This window comes from Delphinapterus leucas, chromosome 19, assembly GCF_059928025.1.
Source record: "Delphinapterus leucas isolate spDelLeu-1000000601 "Yukka" chromosome 19, BTC_Dleu_Yukka2, whole genome shotgun sequence".
Classification (NCBI taxonomy): domain Eukaryota; kingdom Metazoa; phylum Chordata; class Mammalia; order Artiodactyla; family Monodontidae; genus Delphinapterus; species Delphinapterus leucas.
This window is the reverse complement of record NC_143147.1, coordinates 17,157,954-17,185,776: the sequence shown is the minus strand read 5'-3', so window position 1 is coordinate 17,185,776 and position 27,823 is coordinate 17,157,954. Positions and strand designations below refer to the sequence as shown.

Genomic DNA, 27,823 nt, shown 5'->3' with positions numbered 1-27,823 from the left:
CATGGAATCTTGTGACCAATTTACCTGACATACATAGAATTTAAAAGATTCCTGAATTCCACCAGTAATACTGAAAAGCACACCTAAGGCATAGCTTTTTTGTTGTAGAAATACAGTATATGTTCATTAAAAAAAAAAAAAAAAGGACGTGCAAATTGCATCTCCATAGGAGATACACTTCATACATTTTGCTGTTTTTTTCCACTATGGATTTCTCTTTGTTTCTCTCTTCCACTTGTTCTTTCTCTGTGTCACTGTTGTATGTCCTAGTATCTTTCATACCTCTTGTGTAGTCTCTAAGCAGAGAGCACCCAAGTCCTGGATTCTTGGTAATGAAACCCTCACTCTGTCTGTGGGGCCTATGAAATTAGGAAATATTGGCGCTATTGGCTTGTTGGGTAAAGGGCTTCCTAGGATTGTCATCTGTCCTTCATAGCCTGCATTTTATGTTGTGGCTGTGTTTTCCTTTGACAGGTAAGTGCCATCTGTGTTGCTAGTCATGATACTGCCGTTGTTTTCAGTGTTCTGTAGGCTGTCCCCTAAGCTACTTATATATTTTACAAGTTTGCATTAAATTTGTTGAACTTTGTATAATCAAGTCACTTCTCTGCTCAGAAATGCACAGTAACTTCTTAGTAAGCCCCCATATCAAATGCATACTTTGTCTTCCTCTGAACGTTACTTCCACTTCTACCTAACCAGGGACCTCAACTTAATTCTTTTCAGTTCTTCAAGGCCTTGCCCCATTCCTGGCTCCTCAAGATACCTTGACTCTAGGGCCTATTTCATTGCCTGTGTTCTTTGAATCCCTATGACACTTTGAGTCTGTACAACATACTCTTACACCAAATTATTGTATTGTTCTTAGCGGGTACATGTAAATTAGTCTCATCTCCTTCATGAGAATGTAAAAGCTCCTTAAGAGCAGGAACCATGTCTTAAATTTTTGTATCCACCACAGTGCCTAGCATAGTGCTTGGCACATGGGTGCTGAATAAATACTTTGTTTATTGATCAGCAAACTATTATCTGGTATTTTTAATTATAGAGGGATTAATGTATGTGCATGCAAGCTTGTACCTAGTTGCTGAAGCTTATGACTGTCTCAAAGTGGGATGGAGCAAAACAACATGATCAACGGCAGGGGTTTGGTGGTCCGACCAGCCAGCCAACAACAATGACCACCAGCTGGTATGGTCATGGTAAGAACAGAGAGTTAAATCCATGAACCATTGCAGAGCAGTTAAGAATGAGATGTGTCTGACAATTCACCTTTTAGAAGAAGAGCCCAGATATTTCTTGAATAGCTATTAGCTTATGACCATCTGCATATGAAAGCCACTTAACCACAAGAGACTCCTTTTGGAGGGACAGCAGATTTCAGACTAATATGAAGGATTGGGGGGAGGGGGCAATGTGTGTAACACTGCTTAATGCCAATACAGGATTTTATTTTTCAACTCTGTTCCACTTAGCTTTGAAGCTGCAGAATAGTTGGGTCATTAGGCCAGAGATTATGAATGAATTACCTATGCATGTGGTTACTTTTGCCTGCACCATGGTTTTTGTGGGGGTTTTTGTTTTTTGAGCCAGTGTTTTAAATTGACAGATTTCACATGAAAATCTTCATTTGGGGCTCTTCTTGAAAAAATAAAAAACTGGAAGATCTGGCAGTACCAGGCCTGCATGGCACCTGCTGCCGAGAGATAACTAGTGGCTGTTTCTAGAGACAGGGCACTTGCTCTATCAAGAAATTATTTCACTCATTTATATTACCTACCTGGTACTCTTGTAATCATTTGGAGCATATGTCCCCTCCAATAGGTTACTCTGGAAAGCACACTGGGAAGAAGGACTGAGGTCTGTCTTTTACATACTCAGAATCCGTAATTTGAGAGCTAACAGATACTGCTATGGTCTGAATGTCTGTGTCCCCCCAAAATTCATGCTGAAATCCCAATGCCTGATGTGATGGTATTTAGGAAGTGACGCCTTTGGGAGGTGCTTAAGTCATGAAGTGGAAGCCTCATGAATGTGATTAATGCCTTATAAAATAGCTCCAGAGAGATTCCTAGCCCCTTCCATCACGTGAGGACACAGCAAGAAGGCAGCAGCTATGAACCAGGAAGAGGGCCCTCACCAGAAAGTAACCATGCTGGCACCTCCAGAACTGCGAGCAATGACTTTCTGTTGTTGATAAACCACTCAGTCTGTGGTATCATAGCAGCCTGAAAAGACTAAGACAGTTGTTTCCATTTAATTTTGGGTTGACTTTCTAAATTAATACTTAGAAGGAAGTAGAATTTTGTCAGTTATTCTTAAATACGTATCTGCTATTAGTTCAATATGCACATTTTCAGGAAACCCTGGTCTCTATACTACCAGCAACTGGAGAAAAATTACCTCTGACCTGGAGGAAAGGGGAAGGAGGATTTTTAATAGGTTCATAAATAGGGCAAGTCTCATGGAAATGAACTTCAGAAGATGCCTGATGTCCTTCACATGGGTTGAAGCTTATGATGAATTCTCTGGAAATCACTTTTCCTGTATGCAGAGCAAACAGCTGCTTGCTGGTCCTTCTGTGGCGAATTAGCAAATTCTCTAAGAGCTTTGAATTTAGGAGGGGAAGGAGGAACTAATCATATCCTACTTTCCTGCTGGAGTTCTGAATCTTTTCATTGATTGGCATGTGTATGATGGGGCTGGGAGCCCCGTAAAGAACTTGAGAGTCTGGCACGAATATTTTGGGAAAGGAAGGATAAAAGACAATTTTAGTTCCATCAGACTCCCTCTTTCCCTGCTTGTATTACAGGAGCAGACCATGTCCTTTGGGATAGCAACTTTCTGAGGAGAATGTATGATTGTCATAGAATATATATCTTTCTTTTTCTGTGACACAAGATGATCACCAGTATCCTCAACATTCAGATTTTGTGACATCTGAATGACTCATCTCAGAGGCTCAGTTTCTTCATCTGTAAATTGGGGATGATATCAGTATCTACTATATAACATCAGTTATTTGGAGGATTAAATAACCAATATTTGTGTGCACCTCATTAATTTTACAAAATTAAATACTTTCCTTGAAGAGCGACCATTATTGTGGCAGAGAAAGGGAAACGCGTGTTTACTGGAAGGAAATACTGTTAGCAGGACAAGAAAACCATGGTTGTTATCCAAAGTTAAGGACCCACGGAACCGTACACCCAGTCCTTCACTGTTGTCGCTCCGGACCTTTTTCCGGTTGTACCTCGGACCCTGCTCTCCCCGCCCTCGGGAAATGAAAGCCTGCTCACGCTGCCAGTGCATGCTGGGAGTTGGAGTCCCCTTTCTAAAGGCTGCGGGTGGCGGTGATATCAGCGGCGTCGCTGGGAGCCACCAGCACGTGGCGGGAAGGGGCGGCGCGCGCTAGCTGTCGGCTCCCGGGAGCGGCAGGAGCTGCCCGCTTTCGCGCCTCCAGTCGTGTTGCCCTCCCGACATGCCCGAGGAGGCGGGCTTCCCGCCGGGCAAGAGATTCCGGCCGGGCGCCGGGCCTTTGAGGCGCGCCGGGTCCTGCCCTCACAGGCGGCGAGTGGTGATGCTGCTGACCGGGGGCGGCGGCGGCGGCGGCGGAGGAGGAGGTGGCCGGAGGCAGCAGCCACCCCTGGCCCAGCCCTCGGTCAGCCCCTACCGTGAGGCCGTGGAGCTGCAGCGCCGGAGTCTGCCCATCTTCCAGGCGCGGGGGCAGCTGTTGGCCCAGCTCCGAAACCTGGACAGCGCCGTCCTCCTCGGTGGGTGGCCGCGCCGGCGCGTCCTTCCTCTCTCCCCGTTCGAGCTCCGCGAGAACAGCTTTTCTTAGGTGTTTCTCCCCGTCTTTCACTCGTTTCTACAACAAACCTGACTGCCTTTTCTGTTTGGGGCCAGGAGAGGGGCCTCGGAGAAGTCAGACAAGCCCGTTCTGGAGGTGCTCACAGCCGGTGCGAGTGACTCGCGCCTTCGGCAAAGACTCGCCTTCTGTGCGGAAGGGTAGAGGGACGCAGCGGGAACTTTGGGAGCTTAGAAGAGTGGATCTGAGCCAGTCGGGGAGGGAGGCATTGGACGCAGAGGAGAGAGCCTGCAGCATAAGAGACAAAGTGGAGGCGAGAGACGGTCCGGTCTGACGGAAGTAGCAGTTTCTGGTGCACGAATTAAGAGGCAGAGTTCAGGGCCGGGGACCAATTGCAAGGGGCTTTGATCCCCAACGTTTAAGTAAGAGGAGCTCCTGAAGGACCGAGAGGATGAGCCTCCAAAGAGGTGAAGGAGATCCAGGAGAGTTGATAACCTAAGGAACAGAGTTATAAGAGGAAGGGAGTGAACAGATGCAGCAATGAAAATAGGGACCAGAAAATAGGGACCCAAAAAGTGCCCACTGGATTGGATGCGAGGTATCAATTGGGGATCGAGTTGAGCGCTGTTTCGGCAGAGCTCTGGGAGCTGATTTGTCACTGGGCTGAGAAATAGGTAGGAGGTGAGGGCATGAAGGCAGTGGGAGCAGGCTTCTGTTTTGACAAAAAGGAGGGGGACCTAGAGGAACTTTCAGATATTCATAGGTTCAGGGGAAGAACTCAGTAGAGGAGGCTGAAAATGCAAAGCGGGCACTAATAGAGCAGAGACAGAGGGCGTGGGGAACGGGGGCCCTTGGCAACAAGGGCTAGATGCAGAGCGGGCCTGGATATCCAAGAGGAGGATGGATATCCAAGAGGCTGGGGGGCTGGAGAAGGGAGGTAAGAATGGGGGTGACTGCAGAAAAGCTTGCAGGGGGAAGTGGCGAGAGATCACCTCTGAGGACTTCACTTTCCTGTGAAGTAGGCACGGGAGCTCTGATGAGGATGGGAGTTACAGGGTCCTTGGGGAGGACGGGGACAAAAGAAGGGCTGCAGAACCAAGAACAAGGATCAGCAGTGGTGCTCGTGCCCAGGTGCATTTAGCCCCACGGCAAACTCAGGTCAGTGTCAGCACAGTTGGGTTATTTTACTATAGCAATGCTCAGTTTCTTGGTGTAGGAGCAAAAAAGATGGACAGGGAGACATTGATCCCGGTTTGGGTTTTGCCTGATGAACTCAGCAGGAGGAGTGTGGAATAATCAAATTCTTTGTCCATGATTCGTGTCCGGGTCAGGAAGGATGAGCAGTCAGAGGGGAGAAAATGGAAGAACCACAGGACTGTAGGACTCTGTGAGGTCAGGGCTGGGTACTGGTAGCCGTGAGGGGAGGGATGCACAGGTTTACAGTTCTTTGTTGTGATGGCACTAGGAAGGGAACACTGGGCACTGGGCACTGGGAAGGGAACACGGGAGGGTAGAAAATAAGGTTGGGTGCTTACTGTATGCAGGTGCTCAAGTACATGGAAGAGACGGACAGGCCATCTGTGCCCCCCAGGGGCCTCTGATATTGGAGGGGGACAGAAACGTTTAAATGCTTTCACACAGTGTAGGGTGATCAGTGATGGACGAGATGAACAAGGCTCTAAGGAACACAGAGGCGGCGGCGCAGCCCCTGGGGGGAGAGTTTGAGGTCTAACGCATCTTGTACAGTTTGTCACGCAGGCAGCGTGGGGGCAGATATTTCATAATAGTGTGGGCAAAGGCAGAGGGTTTGAAAGGAGGCGGCTGGCTGGGGAACGGTGAGGACTTAGCTGTGGCTGCAGTGTAGGAGCAGATGTCTCTCTTCATGGCAGTGCATTTACATCTCGTTTATCCCTTTGAAAAGTAGGACATTTTTATATAACGTTTGTATTCCATTCTATGTTGTTACTATACTGGTTACTGTTGCTGACCACTTACATTGTTTCTAATTTTTGGCTGTCATGAGCAAAGTTGACTAAAACTCTTTTGAAGCTGTATTTTTATACACATCTTTATTTCCTTAGAATCAGTTCCTGCAAGTGGAATTGTGGGTCAGAGGGTACAACATTTTAAAGATTTTCCTAGTATAATGTGGCCCTCCAAGAAACAATCCCAGTTAACACGCTGCTGGCAGTACATGTGGGTACACATTTTCCCGTGGCTTTATCAGCTTAGAGTATTTTCTTATCTTTTCCTTCTGACTTTGATCTGTTTTGTGAAGTATGTTTAAGTTTGCATTTTTTTAAAATTTTGATGTGGACCATTTTTTTTTTTTAGGCTGCATTGGGTCTTCCTTGAGGCGCTCGGGCTTCTCATTGCGGTGGCTTCTCTTGTTGCGGAGCACAGGCTGTAGGCGCGGGGGTGTCAGTAGTTGTGGCGTGCAGGCTCAGTAGTTGTGGCCCGTGGGCTCTGGGGCACGTCAATTTGCATTTAAATGAGACTTTTTTGTTTCCTAGGGGAAACCGGCTCTGGGAAGACAACGCAGATCCCTCAGTACCTGTATGAAGGGGGGATTGGCCGCCAGGCCATCATTGCCGTGACCCAGCCTCGTCGAGTGGCTGCTATCTCTCTGGCTACCAGAGTCTCAGACGAGAAGAGAACTGAACTCGGGAAGCTGGTACCTAACTTCCTTCTTTACTGACAGTCCTTGGTCCCCTAACCCCCACTCCCGGCCCCCTGACTTATTTTTCTGAACAAGACTACTTATACATCTCAAGCTTCTTTCTTGCCACAATTGTTTCAGCCTCTCTCAGAGTTCTTTACCAGTTCCCAAGAGATCAGAGGGTCTGTCAGTCCCACTTGCTTTGCTTTCAAAATCTGTTGGCAACTTGGATAAATTAGCTGTTTTTTTCCTGAACACTTTTTTTTTTTTTTTTTTTGCGGTACGCGGGCCTCTCACTGTTGTGGCCTCTCCCGTTGTGGGGCACAGGCTCCAGACGCGCAGGCTCAGCGGCCATGGCTCACGGGCCCAGCCGCTCCATGGCATGTGGGATCTTCCCGGACCGGGGCACAAACCCGTGTCCCCTGCATCGGCAGGCGGACTCTCAACCACTGCGCCACCAGGGAAGCCCTTCCTGAGCACTTTCAAGGCTTCGGTAACATCTGCTAAGTCTTTTATCTACATATCTTTCTACAAACTTGTAAGCATTTTTCTAGTATATAGGTGGGTATTGAGAATGAGTCCCAGAACTGTATATAAGTCAGATTTATTCGTGTTTGTGTGGGTGTCTACCCATTTGACTTAAAAACGTCTTGGACATCTTTTCATATGTGTACATAGCTTCACTTGAAACTATGAAGGAGCTGGGAGGAGGAGGCTAGTTTTAAATTCTTTGTAGTGTTTATCATCATTGCAGTTGAAGGCGTGTGTCCATTGCCTTGGGAGCAGGGCAGGGTCGGAGTTGGTCCTGTTCGCTACGATAGCACCAGTGCCTGGCACCGTGCTGGATACACTGGGTGCTGAACACACGTTTGCTGAGTGAATGAGTGATCTCTCCACACAGGTTGGCTACACGGTGCGCTTCGACGATGTCACCTCGGAGGACACCAAGATCAAGTTCCTGACAGATGGCATGCTTCTGCGCGAGGCCATTTCAGACTCCCTGCTTCGGAAGTACAGCTGCGTCATTTTGGATGAAGCCCATGAACGGACTGTCCACACGGATGTGCTCTTTGGGGTGGTGAAAGCTGCCCAGAAGAGGCGAAAGGAGCTGGGGAAGCTGCCTCTCAAAGTAGGTGCAGCCTGTGCTACTGAGGGACCCAGGGCAGTGGGCATGGGGGGGCGCAGGCCTCCTCGGCGGCCTTCAGGGCTCAGCGGGGGCACAGAAAGGCTGCTCCAAGCTTGTCCCCATCCTCCGCCCCTGTCTCGCACACAGGTGATTGTGATGTCGGCCACGATGGACGTGGACCTGTTCTCCCAGTATTTCAGTGGAGCCCCCGTCCTCTACCTGGAGGGCCGGCAGCACCCGATCCAGATTTTCTACACCAAGCAGCCCCAGCACGATTACCTACACGCGGCCCTGGTCTCCGTCTTCCAGATCCACCAGGTAGGCACTGGGGTGCAGATTCCTGGGAAGGCCTGTTTGACCTCGAGCATTTAGCCTTGAAAAGAAAAGCTGCCGAACGAAACCATTTTGTGAGCTGTGTCCTGAAGTTGAATATGGAGTTCGTTTGCCATGTCCACATTTTTATCCTTTTTCTCAGTGTCTTTTTTTTTTTCTCTGAAAAAAATAATTCAACCCTGACCAGCATCTTTCCTCAGCTGAGCCAGAAAACGTCCATATGTTAAAGCAGTGGCTTGCAAGCATATTTTGATTGGAACCCCCAGTAAGACACACATTTTATATTGCAACCCAGGACACAATGTGTAGAACTGGAGTGAGTCTTAGGAAACACAGTCTCCTTTTACTACATGTGATGTCCTCTGGTATTTTCTGTCTCATTGAAAAAAAAAAAAAAGTTAGTGTATTAACCAATAATGGGTTGCAATTTAGAGTTTTCTTTTTAAAAAAACAAAAAACTGTACAGAGAAACATTTCGATTTTTTTTTCCATTTTATTAAACGTTTACTTAAAATTTCGAGTGATTAAATCTCATATTTTGGTTTAATTTGTATAAAATAGACTTTTTACCTTTCCATTAACTTTCTGAAAAAATCTAGAAGCCAACTTTTGAAAGCTAATTTTTATTTTAAGCTCAGTGATGTGTATAGTTTAAAGTTTAAAAAGTCAAGTACTTAGTTCTAAAAAGCTCATAGGGCTTCCCTGGTGGCGCAGTGGTTGAGAGTCCGCCTGCCGATGCAGGGGACGCGGGTTCGTGCCCCAGTCCGGGAAGATCCCACGTGCCGCAGAGTGGCTGGGCCCGTGAGCCATGGCCGCTGAGCGTGTGCGTCCGGAGCCTGTGCTCCGCAACGGGAGAGGCCACAACAGTGAGAGGCCCGCGTACCGCAAAAAAAAAAAAAAAAGCTACTATTAAAAAGCTCATAAAAGAACAGGAGCTGCTTTCACTTTCCCAGCCTAGATCCTGCTCTTGAAGGTACACCTTCAATTTCTTAACTGTTACCCTTGGATGTTACTTTCCTGTTTCTGAAACATCCTCTCATATAAAATGATTATATCAGGATGTCTTTTTTTTTTTTTAATTATTTATTTTTGGCTGCGTTCGGTCTTTTTTGCCGCGTGCAGGCTTTCTCTAGTTGCGGCAAGCAGGGGCTACTCTTCATTGCAGTGTGCGGGCTTATTGAAGTGGCTTCTCTTGTTGCAGAGCGCGGGCACTAGGTGCATGGGCTTCAGTAGTTGTGTCTCGCAGGCTCTAGAGTGCAGGCTCAGTAGCTGTGGTGCACGGGCTTAGTTGCTCCGCAGCATGTGGGATCTTCCCGGACCAGGGCTTGAACCCGTGTTCCCTGCATTGGCAGGCGGATTCTTAACCACTGTGTCACCAGGGAAGCCCCAGGATGTCTTTTTAAATCAAGTATCAGTCTTTACAATATGACGACCCTACATTGTGCACCATCGCAGTGCCTTGTTCCTTGTTCCACACAGTCATACAACTTTTCTATGTACGTACGGCCAATTTTTCCCCAAGGGTTCTAACATCTATCACGTGCCAATCATGAATACTTTTTATGTGTTGAAACACAATCCACTTTTTCCCGGGTCCTTTGTTTATGCTGCTTTTCTGCTCCAAACAGGTTGCTCTCCTAGGCCTCCGCACAGCTGTCCTCTTGGCTCTTCCCTCTGCCACCCTCCTGTGTTGAATCCCACGACAGCACCCCGTGTCTGCCCAACCTCCTGGCCGCATCGGGTGGAGGAGGGGACTTGGGGGTTCAACCACACTGTACTCAGACTTCCAGCTGACACTTGGGTCCTCATGCCGGCACAAGCCCCCGAGGCTCGCTCTGAGCCCGAGCCTTTGTGGCTTCTCCAGGGAAGTGGGCTCACCGCTTTCCCACCACCCCGTCTGCACGCTCCCCCGTCGGGACTCCCTCTGCCCGGCCAAGTCACTCACTTCCCAAGTCACTCACTTCCTGCCCCATCTCTTTATCTTTCAAAAATGGGTTGAAACCCTGTCTTCCTGGGCTTATACCTTCACCGTCATTTTGATAGTATTTGGAGAAGGTCAGTCTGCCTTGTTTAGCTGCTAAAAGCAAACCTGAGATGAGGATTTTTCATGAATAGTGCCTGCAGTGCCCTCTGGTTACATGGTGGCTTTGATGATACCTCCCCTTGATGAAGCTTTGACTGTTGTAGATTTTAGCCTGGGAATTCCCTGGCAGTCCAGTGGTTAGGACTCGGTGCTTTTTACTACCAGGGCCCGGGTTCAATCCCTGGTCAGGGAACTAAGATCCTACAAGCCACGCCACCAAAAAAAATAATAATAAGATTTTATCCTTTCTGTGTGTGTGCACCTCTGAACGTTTGTCCTATTAATACCGGGCTAAAAAACTACATGCACACATATAAATACATAGATAATAAATATATGTATTCATACATAGACATATATATATAGACACATACACATGTACAGCATATAGATAATTGTTAAACATTTTTCAATTATTTTGCCAAACAAGTACTCTACAAATTAATGTATCTGAACAGACATCAAAGGAAGATTGGATCAGCGGGTGTGCAGTTAACACTTACATGTTCTTCCCTTTGCGAGGTGAAGGATCCAGTTAAGCCTGGGATCGCAATCCCTTGTCCACGTTCAGCGTGCTTTGGGGGTTTATGAAAGTACATTTGATGGCCTCATTCAATTAGGGCTCCTTTTCCAGCATGAGTGCTTCCGGCCATTTCCGTGGATCAGGATTTCCCCAAGTTGTCTCTTTTGTCAGCTCCATCTTTCAAGATGATTGTGAAAGGAAGGCAGCTTCATGCAGATTTTATTTGCTTGCCTGATTGTGCTTTTCGTGGCATTGTTCTCGCTGCAAAAGCAATCTGGCCATCTTTCTTCAAAATCTCCTTAATTCGTTTTTAAACCTAGCTGGCTAACTCGAGTAAGTTGCAGCCGTGCATTCTCAGTGTGGGTTTTCTCCCAGGGGAGACACCGATGTTTAGGCTCATTTATGTCTCCAGAGTTAAGAAAAATAACTGGGAAAGTTCATCAGTGACCATTGTTCTGTGCAACCTGTGCTCCTGTCAAGGCCTAGTAATCCCACTCTCCCTTTTCTGTAGGAAGCCCCCTCCTCTCAGGACATCCTGGTGTTCCTCACTGGGCAGGAGGAGATCGAAGCCATGAGCAAGACCTGCCGGGACATTGCCAAACACCTCCCCGACGGCTGCCCCTCCATGCTGGTCCTTCCGCTCTATGCCTCCCTGCCCTACGCCCAGCAGCTGCGTGTCTTCCAGGGGGCCCCGAAGGTGAGTGCACCCCTTCTCCTGCCCAGCCCCATCCCTGGGTACCCAGATGGATGCACCAGTGGGGCCTGTGCTCCTGTCAGCAGGCTCCAGATAAGGTGTGTGGGACGGGATGTGCAGGGACCACACACATGAACTGGAAAGATGCAGGAGGGTAATGTGGGGCTGCAGACACGGCTGTCCCATGGTCAGAACAGGGAGACAGCTGTCCGGGGGTGAGGGAGAGGCAAAGGCAGGAGCCAGGGACTCAGTGAGTGACTCTTCCACGGTCCACCGTTAACAGAGCCTGTGTCCACATTACGTTCCTTGGGTGCCCATGCTGTGCCAGGCACTGTGCCAGCACTTGACACATACTGTCTCTCATCCTCTCGAGAACCGCAAGGTGGGTCACCATCCCAGTTCCGAGGCCCCAAGGGGTGAAGTGACGGTTGCCCAAGGGGCACAGGAGGTAGCTGGCAGGGCCAGGACTCCAGCCCACATCTACCTGCTTCTGAATCTTGTGCCTCTCCCACCACATCTCATTGCCTCAAAATAAACTTTTAGGACTGAAACATTCCCCACACCCTACCCTGCCCCGCCCCGCCCAATTTAGTGATCAGCCATCAATATTAATGACTGTCATAATAAAAAAGTCATCTCTTCTTGATCATGAGTGAGTTGTGACAATTCACGGTGAGGAATGTGTTTTAAAACTTCTGAATCATATGTGTGTCATATGGCTCTTTGGTTTTCTTCCTCCTTTTAGGGCTGTCGCAAAGTGATCATTTCAACCAACATCGCTGAAACCTCCATAACCATTACAGGAATAAAATATGTAGTTGACACGGGCATGGTTAAAGCAAAGAAGTATAACCCCGGTGAGAATTTGTAGCTCCTGATGTCTCTTCTCTGTGTAGTGAGCAGCCTGTGTCCCAGTTTCCCCCAGATGATTGTCTCATGTCCGTAACTACCTGAGATTCGGGTGGCAGCACCACAGTCCAGCAGTCAGGGCCAGAAAGGCACGTGAGGCAGGAAAGAAGAGCCCAGAAGTGGCACACCTGGGGACAGATGGTCAGGGACCTGGGCAGAGGGCATGCAACCCCGTCAGAAGGTAGGCGAGGATGATGGCTCTCAGGCCAGGGACAGCCTGATACCACATCAGAGGCTTCCTCGGAAATGACATCTGAGCTAGGCTGGTTTGACCTCCAGTCTCCCAGGAAGGAAGCAGACCCCCCCAGGCTGGGGCGAGGCACTAGCTATTTCCTGAGTGTGTGCGGTGGGCAGCTTGCTTGAAGTCATTTTTATTCAGGTCTGTTTTCTACCTTGCTTTACTCCACAGAGGATTTGAGGCAGCTGAAATTATGGCTCCCGAACGTTTAATTGAAATGCACTGCTAAGCCTTCAAGGGTGCTGTCATTCATGTGTGTCTCTGGGGACCACGTACGTGAAAGGGCTTGGTTCTCCAGTGCCTGGCACAAAATACACCTTTATAAGAAAATCTGTCTCATTCACTCCTAGGCGTAACAGCATTACATTGTCTCTCTTTTATAATAGAGCAGGAGGGAGGATGCAACACACAGGGGACTGGAGGCATTTCATTTTGGGGTCATTGTTTGACGTGGGACCAACCATCCTGGTTTGCTGGAAACTGTCTCAGTTTTAGCACCGAGAGTCCCAAGTCCTGGGAGACCCCCTTAGTCCTGGGCAAACGGGGTTGTGGTCACCTGTGATCGAAGCCAAGGCCTCTGAGATCTACCCTGCTGGGTCCCTGCCCCAAGCACGAGGTCCTTCTGATGTTTTAGTCACAGGTTTCACACGGTGTTCACAGCAAAGGCCTTGCTTCACCACAGACCGGTCTGGTTTCGTGCTTTCTGACGCAGGCTGGAGCTCTTCTGGACTCGTGTGTCACAGAGAGGGCCCCCGTGTGTCACAGAGAGGGTCCCCGGCACTCTGAGCAGTGCCTCTCGTTGCCCATGCTGCAGAGTTTGTTCATGTGACGAGCAAAGCACTAACACAGGCCATTCTCCCACCAGACAGTGGCCTGGAGGTGTTAGCTGTGCAACGGGTGTCAAAGACCCAGGCCTGGCAACGCACAGGACGGGCTGGCAGAGAGGACAGTGGTATCTGTTACCGGCTCTACACGGAGGATGAGTTTGAGAAGTTTGAGAAGATGACGGTGCCAGAGATCCAAAGGCAGGCCCAAGGGGCTCCCACACCTGCCCTTTGTCCCGCGGCTCCTGTCCCTGTGGCCCGTATCCTCCAACTGACTCTCCTTGGTGGGCGGCTCTTGCCTCGCCGGCTGGGGGGTCAGGAACACCTGCGTGAACCACCTGTGTCTCTCACACTTGCAGGTGTAACCTGGCGAGCGTGATGCTGCAGCTCCTCGCAATGAAAGTCCCAAATGTGCTCACCTTTGACTTCATGTCCAAGCCATCTCCAGGTAAGTGGGGTCTTTGGGAAGGTGTACAAAATGGACAAAAACAACCAGTGGACTCCAAAAAAAACCAACCAGGTCTTCCAGCGGTCTCCTTTTGTTTAGTATAATTTGGTGGATAACAACCTTAACTCTCAGAGAAGAAACTCAGAATCATGAAAGGAAAGATGCGGTGCCATCAGCACCATCGCGGTGCAGAATCGGCGGCTTCATGTAGGCATCATGGGCGGGTTCCGAGACCACAGGACCCAGGGAAGGTGGTCGAGGGGGTCCACAGGATACTGCAAACCTAACGAAATCGTACTTTTGCCAGCAAAAGCACTGAAAAGATTAAGTTTCTTTGCTTTTGACCGGAATTTGATGGGTCCCTGCCCTTCACTGATAATCTCTCCATGGTGAAAGAAAAAATAATGGGGAGTTTTAATGATGGTAGCTTCGTACTTGGCATCTCTTCAACATATACCATTTTCTTTTTTTTCCTCTCCTTTTTTTTAAGTGAAGAAGTGCAACTGGTTAAAAAAGTAAACAGTCGATGGGTATACAGGGCCCCTCCGTGATCTCAGTTTCCCTCCTCTACAGCAACCACTGTGAACATTTCCCAGTGTCTTCTAGAGAAAATCTTTGCAAGTACCTATAGTCTTTTATTTATTTATCACATGAATTTTATTTCATCAGTCCTTGGACACATATATTCCATCCTCCTCCCAGACCGGGGTGCCTGCAGAAAGGGTTGTGATCGGGCGTCTCCAGCCCCAGGTGCAACAGCACTTATGGGCCTTTCACTCAGCTTTCCAGCACTTCTTCCAGAAACAGGCCAAGAGCAAAGGCACCAGCCTTCAAGACTGAGATCAACTTTGCTTTTTTTTTTTTTTGGCTGCACAGCTTGCAGAATCTTATTTCCCTGACTGGGGATTGAACCCCGGCCCTCCGCAGTGAGAGCGTGTAGTCCTAACCACTGGACCACCAGGGAATTCCATATAGTCTCTTTTTAAAACACAAATAGCAACACACATTGTGCACTGTTCTACACTTTTTTTTCTTTCTCTTGCTAAATCTCTACATACAAACGAGGCACATTCCTGTCAGGTGGAAATATCGAAGCCACACCTGTGCATCCGTTACCAGGGTTGCAAAGCCTCCAGAGGCTGCCACACTCCCCACCTGAAGTTAACCACCTCTCAGGTTTTGTCCGTGAATCCCTCGCTTTTCTTGAATATTTTATTCCATACACGTGCATTGTTTCGGTTGGCATGTTTATGCCTCGATTTCCCAGTGACCTTCCCTTTTCGTTCATCGTGTTTTATAAGGTTTATGTCTGATGCATTTTCATTACTAAATACTATTCTAGTCTATGAATAAACCAAAATGCATTTATCCTTCTCCTACCGATAGACATTGGCACATTGCTTTTTCTTTTTTTTTTTTTGTCCCACCATCACTGTCCCCTGCCACTTTCCCCCCTTGGTGTCCATGTGTTTTTTCTCTACATCTGTGCCTCTATTTCTGCCCTGCAAACCTGTTCACCTGTACCATTTTTCTAGATTCCACATATATATGCGTTAATATACGATATTTGTTTTTCTCTTTCTGACTTACTTTGCTCGGTATGACAGTCTCTAGGTCCATCCACGTCTCTGCAAATGACCCAATTTCATTCCTTTTTATGGCTGAGTAATATTCCATTGTATATATGTACCACATCTTCTGTATCCATTCATCTGGCATGGGCATTTAGGTTGCTTCCATGTCCTGGCTATTGTAAATAGTACTGCAATGAACATTGGGGTGCATGTGTCTTTTTGAATTATGGTTTTCTCAGGGTATATGCCCAGTAGTGGGGTTGCTGGGTCGTATGGTAGTTCTATTTTTAGTTTTTTAAGGAACCTCCGTACTGTTCTCCGTAGTGGCTGTATCAATTTACATTCCCACCAACAGTGCAGGAGGGTTCCCTTTTCTCCACACCCTCTCCAGCATTTGTTGTTTGTGGATTTTCTGATGATGCCCATTCTAACTGGTGTGAGGTGATACCTCATTGTAGTTTTGATTTGCATTTCTGTAATAATTAGTGATGTTGAGCATCTTTTCATGTGCCTCTTGGCCATCTGTATGTCTTCTTTGGAGAAATGTCTATTTAGTTCTTCTGCCCATTTTTTTATTAGGTTGTTTGTTTTTTTAATATTGAGCTGCTTGAGCTGTTAATATATTTTAGAGATTAATCCTTTGTCCGTTGTTTCATTTGCAAATAGTTGCTCCCATTCTGAGGGTTGTCTTTTCGTCTTGTTTATAGTTTCCTTTGCTGTACAAAAGCTTTTAAGTGTCCCATTTGTTTATTTTTGGTTTTATTTCCATTACTGTAGGAGGTGGGTCAAAAAAGATCTTTCTGTGATTTATGTCAAAGAGTGTTCTTCCTATGCTTTCCTCTAAGTTTTATAATGTCTGGTCTTACATTTAGGTCTCTAATCCATTTTGAGTTTATTTTTTGTGTATGGTGTTAGGGAGTGTTCTAATTTCATTCTTTTACATGTAGCTGTCCAGTTTTCCCAGCACACTTATTGAAGAGACTATCTTCTCCATTGTATATCCTTGCGTCCTTTGTCATAGATTAGTTGACCATAGGTGTGTGGTACATTGCTTTTTTCACTTAATGTATTTTACAGATCATTCCCCTCTGTGTAGATATTTATTACATTCTTAGAATTGCATCTTTATTCTTTAATAGGCAATGCATTTTCATGGTTCAAATTTAAAAAGAATAAGATAGTAAATAGTGTCCTTCTCATCAGGGGCCTCTGAGGCACCTGGCATTTCCATTGTTGTGTGTGAGTGTCTGGAGATGCAGGTCCCTGTACGATGTCCGAGTATATCTGGGGGTGAAATTCATAAGTGTAACTTTGCTGGGTTTCAGATTTACACACACATTGCCAAATTGCAGGCCACTACTTAAAGAGAGTTGAGCTGAAGACAATGTTGTGCTTAACAGCTTTGAAAAGCACCTCATGGGGACAGTGTGGCTGTGGTCTTTGCTGTGGTTTGACGTCGGCTTCTCAGAAGTGCCCTGAAGTAATGAACTAGCTCCAGCTTCGTCCTGTTCTGAATGTTCGACTCCTTTTTATGTCTTTCTGTAGATCACGTTCAGGCAGCCATCGCCCAGCTGGAGCTGTTGGGTGCCCTTGAAAACAAAGACGGCCAGCTCACCCTGACTCCAATAGGAAGAAAGATGGCGGCTTTCCCGTTAGAACCCAAATTTGCCAAAGTAAATGATATCCTCTCCTCAGTCCCCTTTCTGTGTGTTATGGGTCAGCCATCCCAGAGGAGACTCCTTAACCCAGTGCTTCTAGATTAGTCTTCTCTTTTTCTCTTAAATAATTATTAACGCCTACTTATTAACGCCTAACTCTGACTTACGCTCAGTGTGGGATTCAAGCCATATTAAGTCATGAGCCCTACCCACATGGAATCATGCGGGGAAGGCAGCCCTCTGTTTTACAGAAAGTAAAATAACATACATAGTCATGGTTTTAGAAACACCTGCCCCTTAAGGCCTTACAAGGGAAGCTGCAAAAGCAGTATATGGAAGTACTTTATTCAGAAGCCAGGAGAAAACTAGGCTTACACTGTTTTTAATTGTGATTTGCAGACCATCCTCCTGTCCCCCAAATTCCACTGCACGGAGGAGATACTGACCATCATCTCCCTGCTGTCAGTGGACAGCGTTCTCTACAACCCCCCCTCCCGGCGGGATGAAGTGCAGGCTGTGCGGAAGAAGTTCATATCCAGCGAGGGCGATCACATCACCCTGCTTAACATCTACCGGGCCTTCAAGAACACAGGCGGAAACAGGGTAGGCCTTGTCTCTTTCCCCTTCTCAAACGATGCCTCCTTTTGGGCCTGTGAATGGCAGATGTCATTTCAGAAATGTCTGTGCACAGGGAGGTTACCAGAGAAGGCATGATTCCCGTCTTTCCCTCTGCTTATGTTTAACTCATACCTAACGTTGGCCAGTTCGTTAAGTATTTGTTGACCCAGTTTCTTAGCTACAAAATGATTTGTTTCCCCACCTGCCCCTAACTTTCTTCATAGCAGATTTTGCTTGTATTTCAGTTCCCTGGACCAAGGTGGAAAATGGCAATATTTTCTTTCACTTATCAGTAAAATAAAATAGAATAAAATCAGTCATTGTAGGGAGTTCCCTGGTGGCCCAGTGGTTAGGATTCCGGGCTCACTGCCACGGCCCAGGTTCAATCCTTGGTCAGGGAACTGAGATCCCGCAAGCCGGGTGGCACGGCCCACCAAAAAAAAAAAAAAAAAAAAAAATCAGTAATTGTGCTATAGCATGCATGCTTTGCAAAAAAAACAAAAAAAATAGCCACCACCCAATTTTAGTAGTTGTAAACATTTTGCTGTATTTGCCTCAATTTATTTTTAAGGAAATAAAATGATCTAGACAAAACAAGAGCCCTGAGCTGCCCCTTTTGCAGTCCTTCCTCCCTTCTGTAACCCCTGTCAAGTCTGTCTGGGTCCTGGTGGGCAACCACGTGCTTTCACTTTGTATGCGCAGGCATCGTATGCTGTAAATGCTTCTTCACGCTACCTTTTTGCAACTTGTTTCCGTCTCCTCACCTGCAGTGCCCATCCCGTCCAGGTCTCTTGTGCACAAGGGGGAGAGTTGCTCTGGGGTCGACAGCCAGGAGTGGACCTGCCGGTCTTCGGGCAGCTACATCAAGCTTTCCCAGCTGGCATGTGCGTCCACAGAGCTGTCAGCACCTCTTTATCCTCCCCGGAGTAGTGTAGAGGAGTTTCGATTTCCACCAGCCTCTCCAGCTCGTAGTTGAAATGACTTTTCATTTTTGCCACGTTGAGGGATGTGAAGTAGTATCTCAGTTATTTGAAACTGCACTGCCTTGATTCCTCAAGAGACCGAGAACCTTTGCTTAAGTTTATTGTCATTTGTAGTTAATCTTCTGTGAGTCCTTTGTCGTTTTTCTGCTGGAGTATTGGTCATTTTCTCACTGATTTGTAGGAGTTTATTTATTTATTTTTTAATATATTCTGGAGGTAATCATTCTTTACTGGGTGTAGTGATGCAGATATCCCAGTCATTAGCTTTTTTCATCATGACTTGACCTATGGAATTTTTTGGTTCTACTTTAGTTTAAATTTTTACTGTTTTCCTTTATGGTTCATGCTTTTTGCTATAAAGATATTTTCCTGTATTTATTTTTGGCAACTGAAGTTTTCCGTCTGAATTAGAACAGTGTTCTAAAAATTATGCTGGGACTTCCCTGGCGGTCCAGCAGTTAAGACTCCGTGCTTCCACTGCAGGGGGCACGGGTTCGATTCCTGGTTGGGGAGCTAAGATCCCGCATGCCGTGTGGTGCGGCCCCAAATTTTTTTTTAATTAAAAATAAAAATTGTGCTATGTTATTTTCTTTATAGAAATGAGAGGACTGTGATATCTCTTTTTTCTCCTATTCAGGATTGGTGCAAAGAGAATTTTGTCCACAGCAAGAATATGATGCTGGTAGCTGAAGTCAGATCACAGCTGAGGGATATCTGCCTAAAGGTATTCTTCCTCCTGGTGTTCACTGGGGGGCTAAGCTGTCACTTTTTTCTAGGTGAAAAATTTCAGGTTGCTTATTGCAAGTGATTGCAAAAAAAACCTCTCATTGTAGGAAAATTTTTAAATAAGGAAGAAAGTAAAACTTACCCACAGCTCCACCTCTCCCCAGTTTAGTCTGTTTTTCCATAGCCCTGTTTTTATTTTATTTTATTTCTTTTATTTATATTTTTTTTGGCAGTACGCGGGCCTCTCACTGCTGTGGCCTCTCCCGTTGTGGAGCACAGGCTCTGGACGCGCAGGCTCAGCAGCCATGGCTCACGGGCCTAGCCACTCTGTGGCATGTGGGATCTTCCCGGACCGGGGCACGAACCCGTGTCCCCTGAATCGGCAGGCGGACTCTCAACCACTGCGCCACCAGGGAAGCCCATAGCCCTGTTTTTAAATGAATTTTTTAACATCATTAGTTACATTGTATGTATAATTTATATTCAGCTTTTATAAACTTTAAAAGTGTTTTCCAATGTTATTAGAATTCTCCTTAAGGTTTGTTTTTTTAGTGGAAATATCTTTGTTATTTTTATTCAGATTACAAAAACCGTGCATAATTGTTACAGATTGATACATGCAGAAAATAGTGATATATAATGCAGAAAGTGTAAAAGTCTCCTTAATCCTGCCCCTCCAAAGATAAATAATAGTCTGGTGTAGATCCTTCTAGAATTTTTTCCTGTGTATGTATGTTTTTATATATGTGTGTGTATACACATATACGTGGATACATATATAAAATTTTCTTTTTTTTTTCTTTATTTTAATAGATTTTTATTGGCGTATAATTGCTTCACAATACTGTGTTAGTTTCTGTTGTACAACAAAGTGGATCAGCCACATGCATACATATATCCCCATATCCTCTCCCTCTTGAGCCTTCCTCCCACCCTCTCTATCCCACCCCTCTAGGTCATTGCAAAGCACCAAGGTGATCTCCCTGTGCTATTCTGCTGCTTCCCGCTAGCTGTCTATTTTACATCTGGTAGTATAAATATGTCGATGCTACTCTAAATCACCCCAGCTTCCCCCTCCCACCCCGTGTCCTCAAGTCCATTCTCTAGGTCTACATCTTTATTCCTGCCCTGCAGCTAGGTTCATCAGTACCATTTTTTTTAGATTCCATATATATATGTTAGAATATGGTATTTGTTTTTCTCTTTCTGACTTACTTCACTCTGTATGACAGACTCTAGGTCCATCCATCTCACTACAAATAACTCAATTTCATTTCTTTTATAGCTGAGTAATATTCCATTGTATATATCATACCACATCTTCTTATCCATTCATCTGTCGATGGACATTTAGGTTGGTTCTGTGTCCTGGCTATTGTAAATAGTGCTGCAATGAACATTGTGGTACGTGACTATTTTTGAATTATGGTTTTCTCAGGGTATATGCCCAGTAGTGGGATTGCTGGGTCATATGGTAGTTCTATTTTTAGTTTTTTAAGGAAACTCCGTACTGTTTTCCGTAGTGGTTGCATCAATTTACATTCCCACCAACAGTGCAGAAGGGTTCCCTTTTCACCACACCCTTTCCAGCATTTATTGTTTCTAGATTTTTTGATAATGGCCATTCTAACCGGTGTGAGGTGATACCTCATTGTAGTTTTGATTTGCATTTCTCTAATAATTAGTGATCTTGAGCATCTTTTCATGTGTCTCTTGGCCATCTGTATGTCTTCCTTGGTGAAATGTCCATTTAGGTCTTCTGCCCTTTTTTTTTTTAATTTATCTATTTATTTATTTTTGGCTGCGTTGAGTCTTCGTTGCTGCGTGCGGGCTTTCTCTAGTTGCTGCGAGCGGGGGCTACTCTTCGTTGCGGTCGCAGGCTTCTCATTGCGGTGGCTTGTCTTTGTTGCAGAGCACAGGCTCTAGGCGCGGGGCTCAGTAGTTGTGGAATGCAGGCTCTAGAGCTCAGGTTCGGTAGTTGTGGCACAAGGGCTTAGTTGCTCCACTGCATGTGGGATCTTCCCGGACCAGGGCTCGAACCCATATCCCCTGCATTGGCAGGTGGATTCTTTACCACTGAGCCACCAGGGAAGTCCTTCTGCCCATTTTTTAATTGGATTGTTTGGTTTTTTGATATTGAGCTCCATGAGCTGTTTCTATATTTTGGAGATTAATCCTTTGTCGTTTCATTTGAAAATATTTTCTCCCATTCTGAGGGTTGTCTTTTTGTCTTGTTTATGGTTTCCTTTGCTGTGCAAAAGCTTTTATGTTTAATTAAGTCCCATTCGTTTATTTTTGTTTTTATTTCCGTTACTCTAGGAGGTACATCAAAAAAGATCTTGCTGTGATTTATGTCAAAGAGTGTTTTTCCTATCTTTTCCTCTAAGAGTTTTATAGTGTCTGATATTACATTTAGGTCTTTTCCACTTGGAGTTTATTTTTGTGTATGGTGTTAGGGAGTGTTCTAATTTCATTCTTTTACATGTAGCTGTCCAGTTTTCCCAGCACCACCTATTGAAGAGGCTGTCTTTTCTCCATTTTATGTTCTTGCCTCCTTTGTCTTAAATTAGGTGACCATATGTGCATGATTTTATCTCTGGGCTTTCTATCCTGTTCCATTGATATATATTTCTGTTTCTGTGCCAGTACCATACTGTCTTAATTACTGTAGCTTTGTGATATAGTTTGAAGTCAGGGAGCCTGATTCCTCCAGCTCCATTTTTCTTTCTCAAGATTGCTTTGGCTATTCAGGGTCTTTTGTGTTTCCATACGAATTGTAAATTTTGTTCTAATTCTGTGAAGAATGCCATTGGTAGTTCGATAGGGATTGCATTGAATATGTAGATTGCTTTGGGTAGTATAGTCATTTTCACGATATTTGTTCCTCCAATCCAAGAACATGGTATATTTCTCCATCTGTTTATGTCATCTTTGATTTCTTTCATCAGTGTTTTATAGTTTTCTGAGTACAAGTCTTTCTCCTCCTTAGGCAGGTTTATTCCTGGGTATTTTATTCTTTTTGTTGCGATGGTAAATGGGATTGTTTCCTTAATTTCTCTCTCTGATTTTTTGTTGTTAGTGTATAGGAATGCCAGAGATTTCTGTGCATTAATTTTGCATCTTGCAACCTTACCAAATTCATTGATTAGTTGTAGTTTTCTGGTAGCATCTTTAGGATTTTCTGTGTACAGTATCATGTCATCTGCAAACAGTGACAGTTTTACTTCTTCTTTTCCAATTTGTATTCCTTTTATTTCTTTTTCTTCCCTGATTGCCGTGGCTAGGGCTTCCAAAACTATGTTGAATAAGAGTGGACATCCTTGTCTTGTTGCTGATCTTAGTGGAAATGCTTTCAGTTTTTCACCATTGAGTATGATGCTTGCTGTGGGTTTGTCCTATATATAGCCTTTACTATGTTGAGGTAGGTTCCCTCTATGCCCATTTTCTGGAGAGTTTTTGTCATAAACAGGTGTTGAATTTTGTCAAAAGCTTTTTCTGTGTCTATTGAGATGATCATATGGTTTTTATTCCTTAATTTGTTAACGTGGTGTATCACATTGATTGATTTGCATATAGTGAAGAATCCTATGGGATGAAGCAAAAGCACTTCTTAGAGGGAAGTTTATAGCAATTCAATCTCACCTCAAGAAACAAGAAAAATCTCAAATAAGCAATCTAACCCTACACTTAAAACAACTAGAGAAAGGAGAACAAAGAAAACCCAAAGTCAGTAGAAGGAAAGAAATCATAACAATCAGAGGGGAAAAAAATGAAATAAAAATGAAGAAAACAGGCCTTCCCTGGTGGCGCAGTGGTTGAGAGTCCGCCTGCCGATTCAGGGAACACGGGTTCGTGCCCCAGTCCGGGAAGATCCCACATACCGCGGAGCGGCTGGGCCCGTGAGCCATGGCTGCTGAGCCTGCGCGTCCAGAGCCTGTGCTCTGCAATGGGAGAGGCCACAACAGTGAGAGGCCCGCGTACCGCAAAGAAAAAAAATGAAGAAAACAGTAGCAGAGATCAATAAAACTAAAAGCTGGTTCTTTGAGTAGATAAACAAAATTGATAAACCCTTAGCCAGATTCATCTAGAAAAAAAGGGAGAGGACACAAATCAATAAAATTAGAAATGAAAAAGGAGAAATCACAACTGACACCACAGAAATGCAAAGGATTACTATATGCCGATTGAAACTGTAATTAAAACTCTTCCAACAAACAAAAGTTCAGGACCAGATGGCTTCACAGGTGAATTCTATCGAACATTTAGAGAAGAGCTAACACCAATCCTTCTCAAACTCTTCCAAAAAATTGCAGAGGGAGAAACACTCCCAAATTCATTCTACAAAGCCACCATCACCCTGATACCAAAACCAGAAAAAGATATCACAAAAAAAGAAAATTATAATCCAATGTCACTGATGAACATAGGTGCAAAAATCCTGAACAAAATACTAACAAACAGAATCCAACAACACATTAAAAGGATCATACACCATGATAAAATTTTCTTTTTAAAACAAAATGTATAACACTTTGTTTTGCAATTTGCTTTTTTGCACTTGGAGTACTTCTTGAATACTTTGTGTCTAGGCTGTCTTGCAGCGCCTGCATATGTCTATCTCGTTCTTTTTAGTGACTTCACAGCATTTCACTGTCTTCACTACAGTTTATTTAGCCAAGCCCCTAATGGTGATGATTTAGGTTGTGCTGTAATGATCATCTTCCTACATAAATGTCTGTGCTCTGGTACACGTAGAATGAACTTTTAGATGGGGAGTTTAGATTTTCATAGACATTGCCAAATCATCAACCAACAAGTTTCCTACGCGCTTATATTCCCTCTTAGAGGACATAATGTTTATATATTCAATGGCTATGACGCGCCACATTTTACCTCAAAGGTGGGCTTGTCTGTGTTCGGGTTCTCCTGTGTTGAGCACTGAGAGAGTGTCTACTTTTTGCTGCTGTGAGCAACTCTGTGGTGACTGTCTTCGTGTGTAAGGCGTCTTTTGAGACAGCCCGCGTCACGGACCATCCGCACGTCCCTAGGGGACAGTTGTCACCCTTACCCAGGCCTGTGCCTGATGCCAGCGGCCCATTGTTAGCACTAGAGGGACTTCTTCTCATAGTAGCGTGCTGTGTTCTGCATTATACCATTTTCGAACCCTTCTTGTACTTGAACAGCTCTCCTGCCACACCATCCCTTGGCTGCGTGAGTTCCCTCATTTTCTATTGACAGTAGACCTGGTGCTCCTCCAGCAGCGCTGATCTCAGGTGTTGCAGGCAGCCGCCCGGGTGTCAGCCTCCACCGTGGGCCCTGCACCCTGGACTGCGCTGGGGGCACGTGGCTCCACCCACCGCGGGTGGCGGCACAGTGCTCACGTCTGGGGTCTTCTCCATGTCTCGCTTCCTCCCGAACCAGATGTCCATGCCGATCCTGTCGTCGCGAGGGGACACAGAGAGCGTCCGCCGCTGCCTGGCGCACAGCCTCTTCATGAGCACCGCCGAGCTGCAGCCCGACGGGTCCTATGCCACCACGGACACCCACCAGCCCGTGGCCATCCACCCCTCGTCCGTCCTCTTCCACTGCAAGCCGGCCTGCGTTGTGTACACGGAGCTGCTCTTCACCAACAAGTGCTACATGCGCGACCTGTGCGTGGTGGACGCCGAGTGGCTGTACGAGGCTGCCCCCGACTTCTTCAGGAGGAAGCTGAGGGCCTCCAGGAACTGAGCCGCCCGGGGCGGGAGCTGGGCCACAGCTGGCCTCGCCGCGGACTCTCAGGCTGGCACCCAGAGAGGCCGCGGTCGTATCGGGCGGATTATGCCCGGCCTCTGGGAGCTTGAAAGCATCCTTGTCTAAACTCCTCAGACTGAACCACACAGACATGCAGCGACCTTGGAGACTTCAAAATGATGCTTTCAGTTCTTGCTGGGCGACTTTGGGTGACTTAGTTAACTTCTGAGCCTCAGTTTCCCTATCTGCCAAGTGGGGGTGGTAATAATAATACTTACAGGGTTGGGGTCATGAGGTTTAGAGCAAATGAAAGGAAAGTACCCAGAGCTGTGCCTGCCCACGATAAACACGCCGTGGATCGTGAGCCGTGGAGCTTGGTTGCTGTCACTGCTTTTCTACATGATGTGAACCAGGTACAACAAACCCCGCTGAGTTCCCAAGGCTGAGGGGGACCGTCTGGAAAGGGCACCACCAGATGTCACAGAGCTGTTGACCTTGGATCTATTTTAACTTCTATCTGCATATGGACTTTTATAACAGAAAACACAAGAGATTAACTTCTGTTTCAGGAGGGAGGTGCTTTGGGGCCGTAAACACTTGAGCCTAAGGTGCGTCTCTGAGCTGAGCTTATGGCATTTCTCCTCTGGCCCTGCGGTGGGCGGAGGTGAGAACACAGGCAGCTTTGGCTCATCCATCACCTCATCTAGTGTTTATGTTCTTTTATCTTATTTATTTCCTACGATCATTTTTTCCTCCTTAGGGACCTGGGGACAGCCTGGCTTTGCCACTCGCCCCTCTCTAGCCCTCATTTTCCATATTTGTCAGAGGGGATTAGAGGGTCTCCGCAGTCTCTTCCTGTTTTCATATTTTGAGGAGGGAAAAGACACCAAAAGTCCTTCTTAGCTATTTAATTATCAAAAGCAAATAATCTTTCCCCAGAGAATGCTATGCCCTAGAAGACGCCAAGATTTAGCCCTTTTATTGTGCTTAATTGGTCAAAACACACATGTGCAGTAGTTTGGTTATTCCTTTACTTAATAGAGGCCTAGGATGTTTAGGGTTCAAAAGGTATTGGTAAAAGAAAATACTGTATTTTTAATAAAACGTTCATCATGCTGGTAAAAAATTGGGATTGGGGTAATTTATTATGTTCCTCAGCAAATTATATAGAGGTATTCTCTGGGGCAAGTAAAATTTAGCTTTTACTCATTTATGTCCAGCTCAAGTACCTGAACCGTTTCAGGAAAGGTATATTTTTTCTGAGCAGGAATAAGGGGTAAATAGCGTCTATGTTTCTGTACAGAAATATATTTGTCACTAACATTCTGGTAGAGTTTTCATACAGTAGTTTTTTATTGGGCTTTTTAAAAAGTTAACTTTTAACATAGCTGCTCAGGGATTAAATCAGATTGGAAAAGCCGGTCTGACTCTCCGTATTACTACAAAGAAATACATGGTTGTTTACATTGAGCTGCAGGGGATAGATAAGTACACTTTAAACTTTCTTAAGAAAGTTAAATGTTTCACAGTGATGTTGCAATCTAACCTTGAGCTACTCTTTTCAATGCTACAATCTCCGGTGGTGTGCCACCTTTTTTCCAACCTGTGAAATCCATATCTAGGTGAATCACTAGCTCCCTTGAGCAGCTTCATGTAAATAGATGCACTCCAAGCAGATCACATGCCTCAGATGTTTGTCTTCTGCTTCTAGTAATCATGGAGTGTGAAACCCCCAGAGCAGCATAGATCTAAGAACTGCCAACACCCAGTTCTTGGTAAAAACCTTTGGTAAAGAGATGCCAGAATGGAGACAGGTTTTTGCTCTGTGGATAAGACGGATTATGTCCTGTGATGCATAAATCCATTTAATCCAGCTGTGAAGAAATGCTTAGAACTGTGGCCAGGCATCTAAGATACCATTCCTTGTGCATAGAAGGAAACACTGCACCTGTGGGGAAGCAAGAATTTTATTATATTTTATTTGATCAGAATATTATAACTTGCAGCAAAAAAAATCTAGTTGGTTCAGGTTTATGTTGTATTTTGAGAGTCTGTTCTTGTTCAAACAGAGATAGCTCTAAAGAAGCACTGGCTCTTGTATATAATGCTCAAATTTGCACATGACTATCAAATCCATTAAAAGTGAATCTTGTACGTGTGTGAGGCTTCTTTCTTGGGTCTCCTTTCCCTTATTCACAGAATGCTGTTTAGAATATATTAAGTATATCTTATCTTTGCCACTTGATTTGGGAAGACTTACTTTCTTGCTACCTTATATATCTTATGTGTCCTGGTAAGGTAGGAACATTAGTTCTTAACCTAAATTTAATGTAAGCTGTGGCTTCTTGCTCCCAGAAAAATAATGTCCCATCAGAACCTGGGTGTAAGGTTGGAGGGTTGCAGGAGTTAACCAGGGCTCTTGCCTTTAGGAGCTCTGGGTCTGGTGGGGGTGAGGGTCAGCTGCCAGGTAAGCCAGCAGTGCCAGGAGGTTTCTGCTGAGAAAAGAATGAAGCACAGGGGCCGGGTCGCCCAGGCATGAGTCTGTTTTTCAGGGAAGAGAGGAGGAAGTTCCAGGAAGGCCTCTTATGGGAGGTGATCCCGGAGGCTGGTCTTTGGGAGTTGGTGGTGGCAAGAGTGCATTCCACGAAGTCATAGAAAGCCTGGCCGTGCCTGAGAACAGTAGATGGAAATTTGGAGAGTGTAAGCAGCCACTGGAGAGAACGGATGCTGGCCAATTAAACAGCAAGCCTGGGACACCAGACTCAAGCCGAATCAGCTAAAGAAGTTCAGGAATCGGATTCCAGGCCTCCCCGGGAGGCCACACCGGAGGCCACCAGCAGAGGGCGCATTCCCGCCCGCTGTGCCTTTGGTCTGCAAAGCGGCGGC

The 27,823-nt window shown here is 45.7% G+C and overlaps 1 protein-coding gene across 1 annotated transcript; it reads left to right on the top strand.

The window, feature by feature from the left end:
* The first annotated feature begins 1,069 nt into the window (after positions 1-1,069).
* Positions 1,070-27,785, top strand: DHX33 (DEAH-box helicase 33). Its single transcript, XM_022595804.3, has 12 exons — positions 1,070-3,773; positions 6,322-6,482; positions 7,369-7,596; positions 7,741-7,911; positions 11,044-11,229; positions 11,972-12,083; positions 13,239-13,398; positions 13,557-13,645; positions 16,765-16,892; positions 17,277-17,480; positions 19,116-19,202; positions 24,626-27,785. Exons 1-12 carry the CDS (start codon positions 3,482-3,484, stop codon positions 24,932-24,934), a joined length of 2,127 nt encoding a protein of 708 aa, XP_022451512.1. The 5' UTR covers positions 1,070-3,481; the 3' UTR covers positions 24,935-27,785.
* The last annotated feature ends 38 nt before the right edge of the window (positions 27,786-27,823 follow it).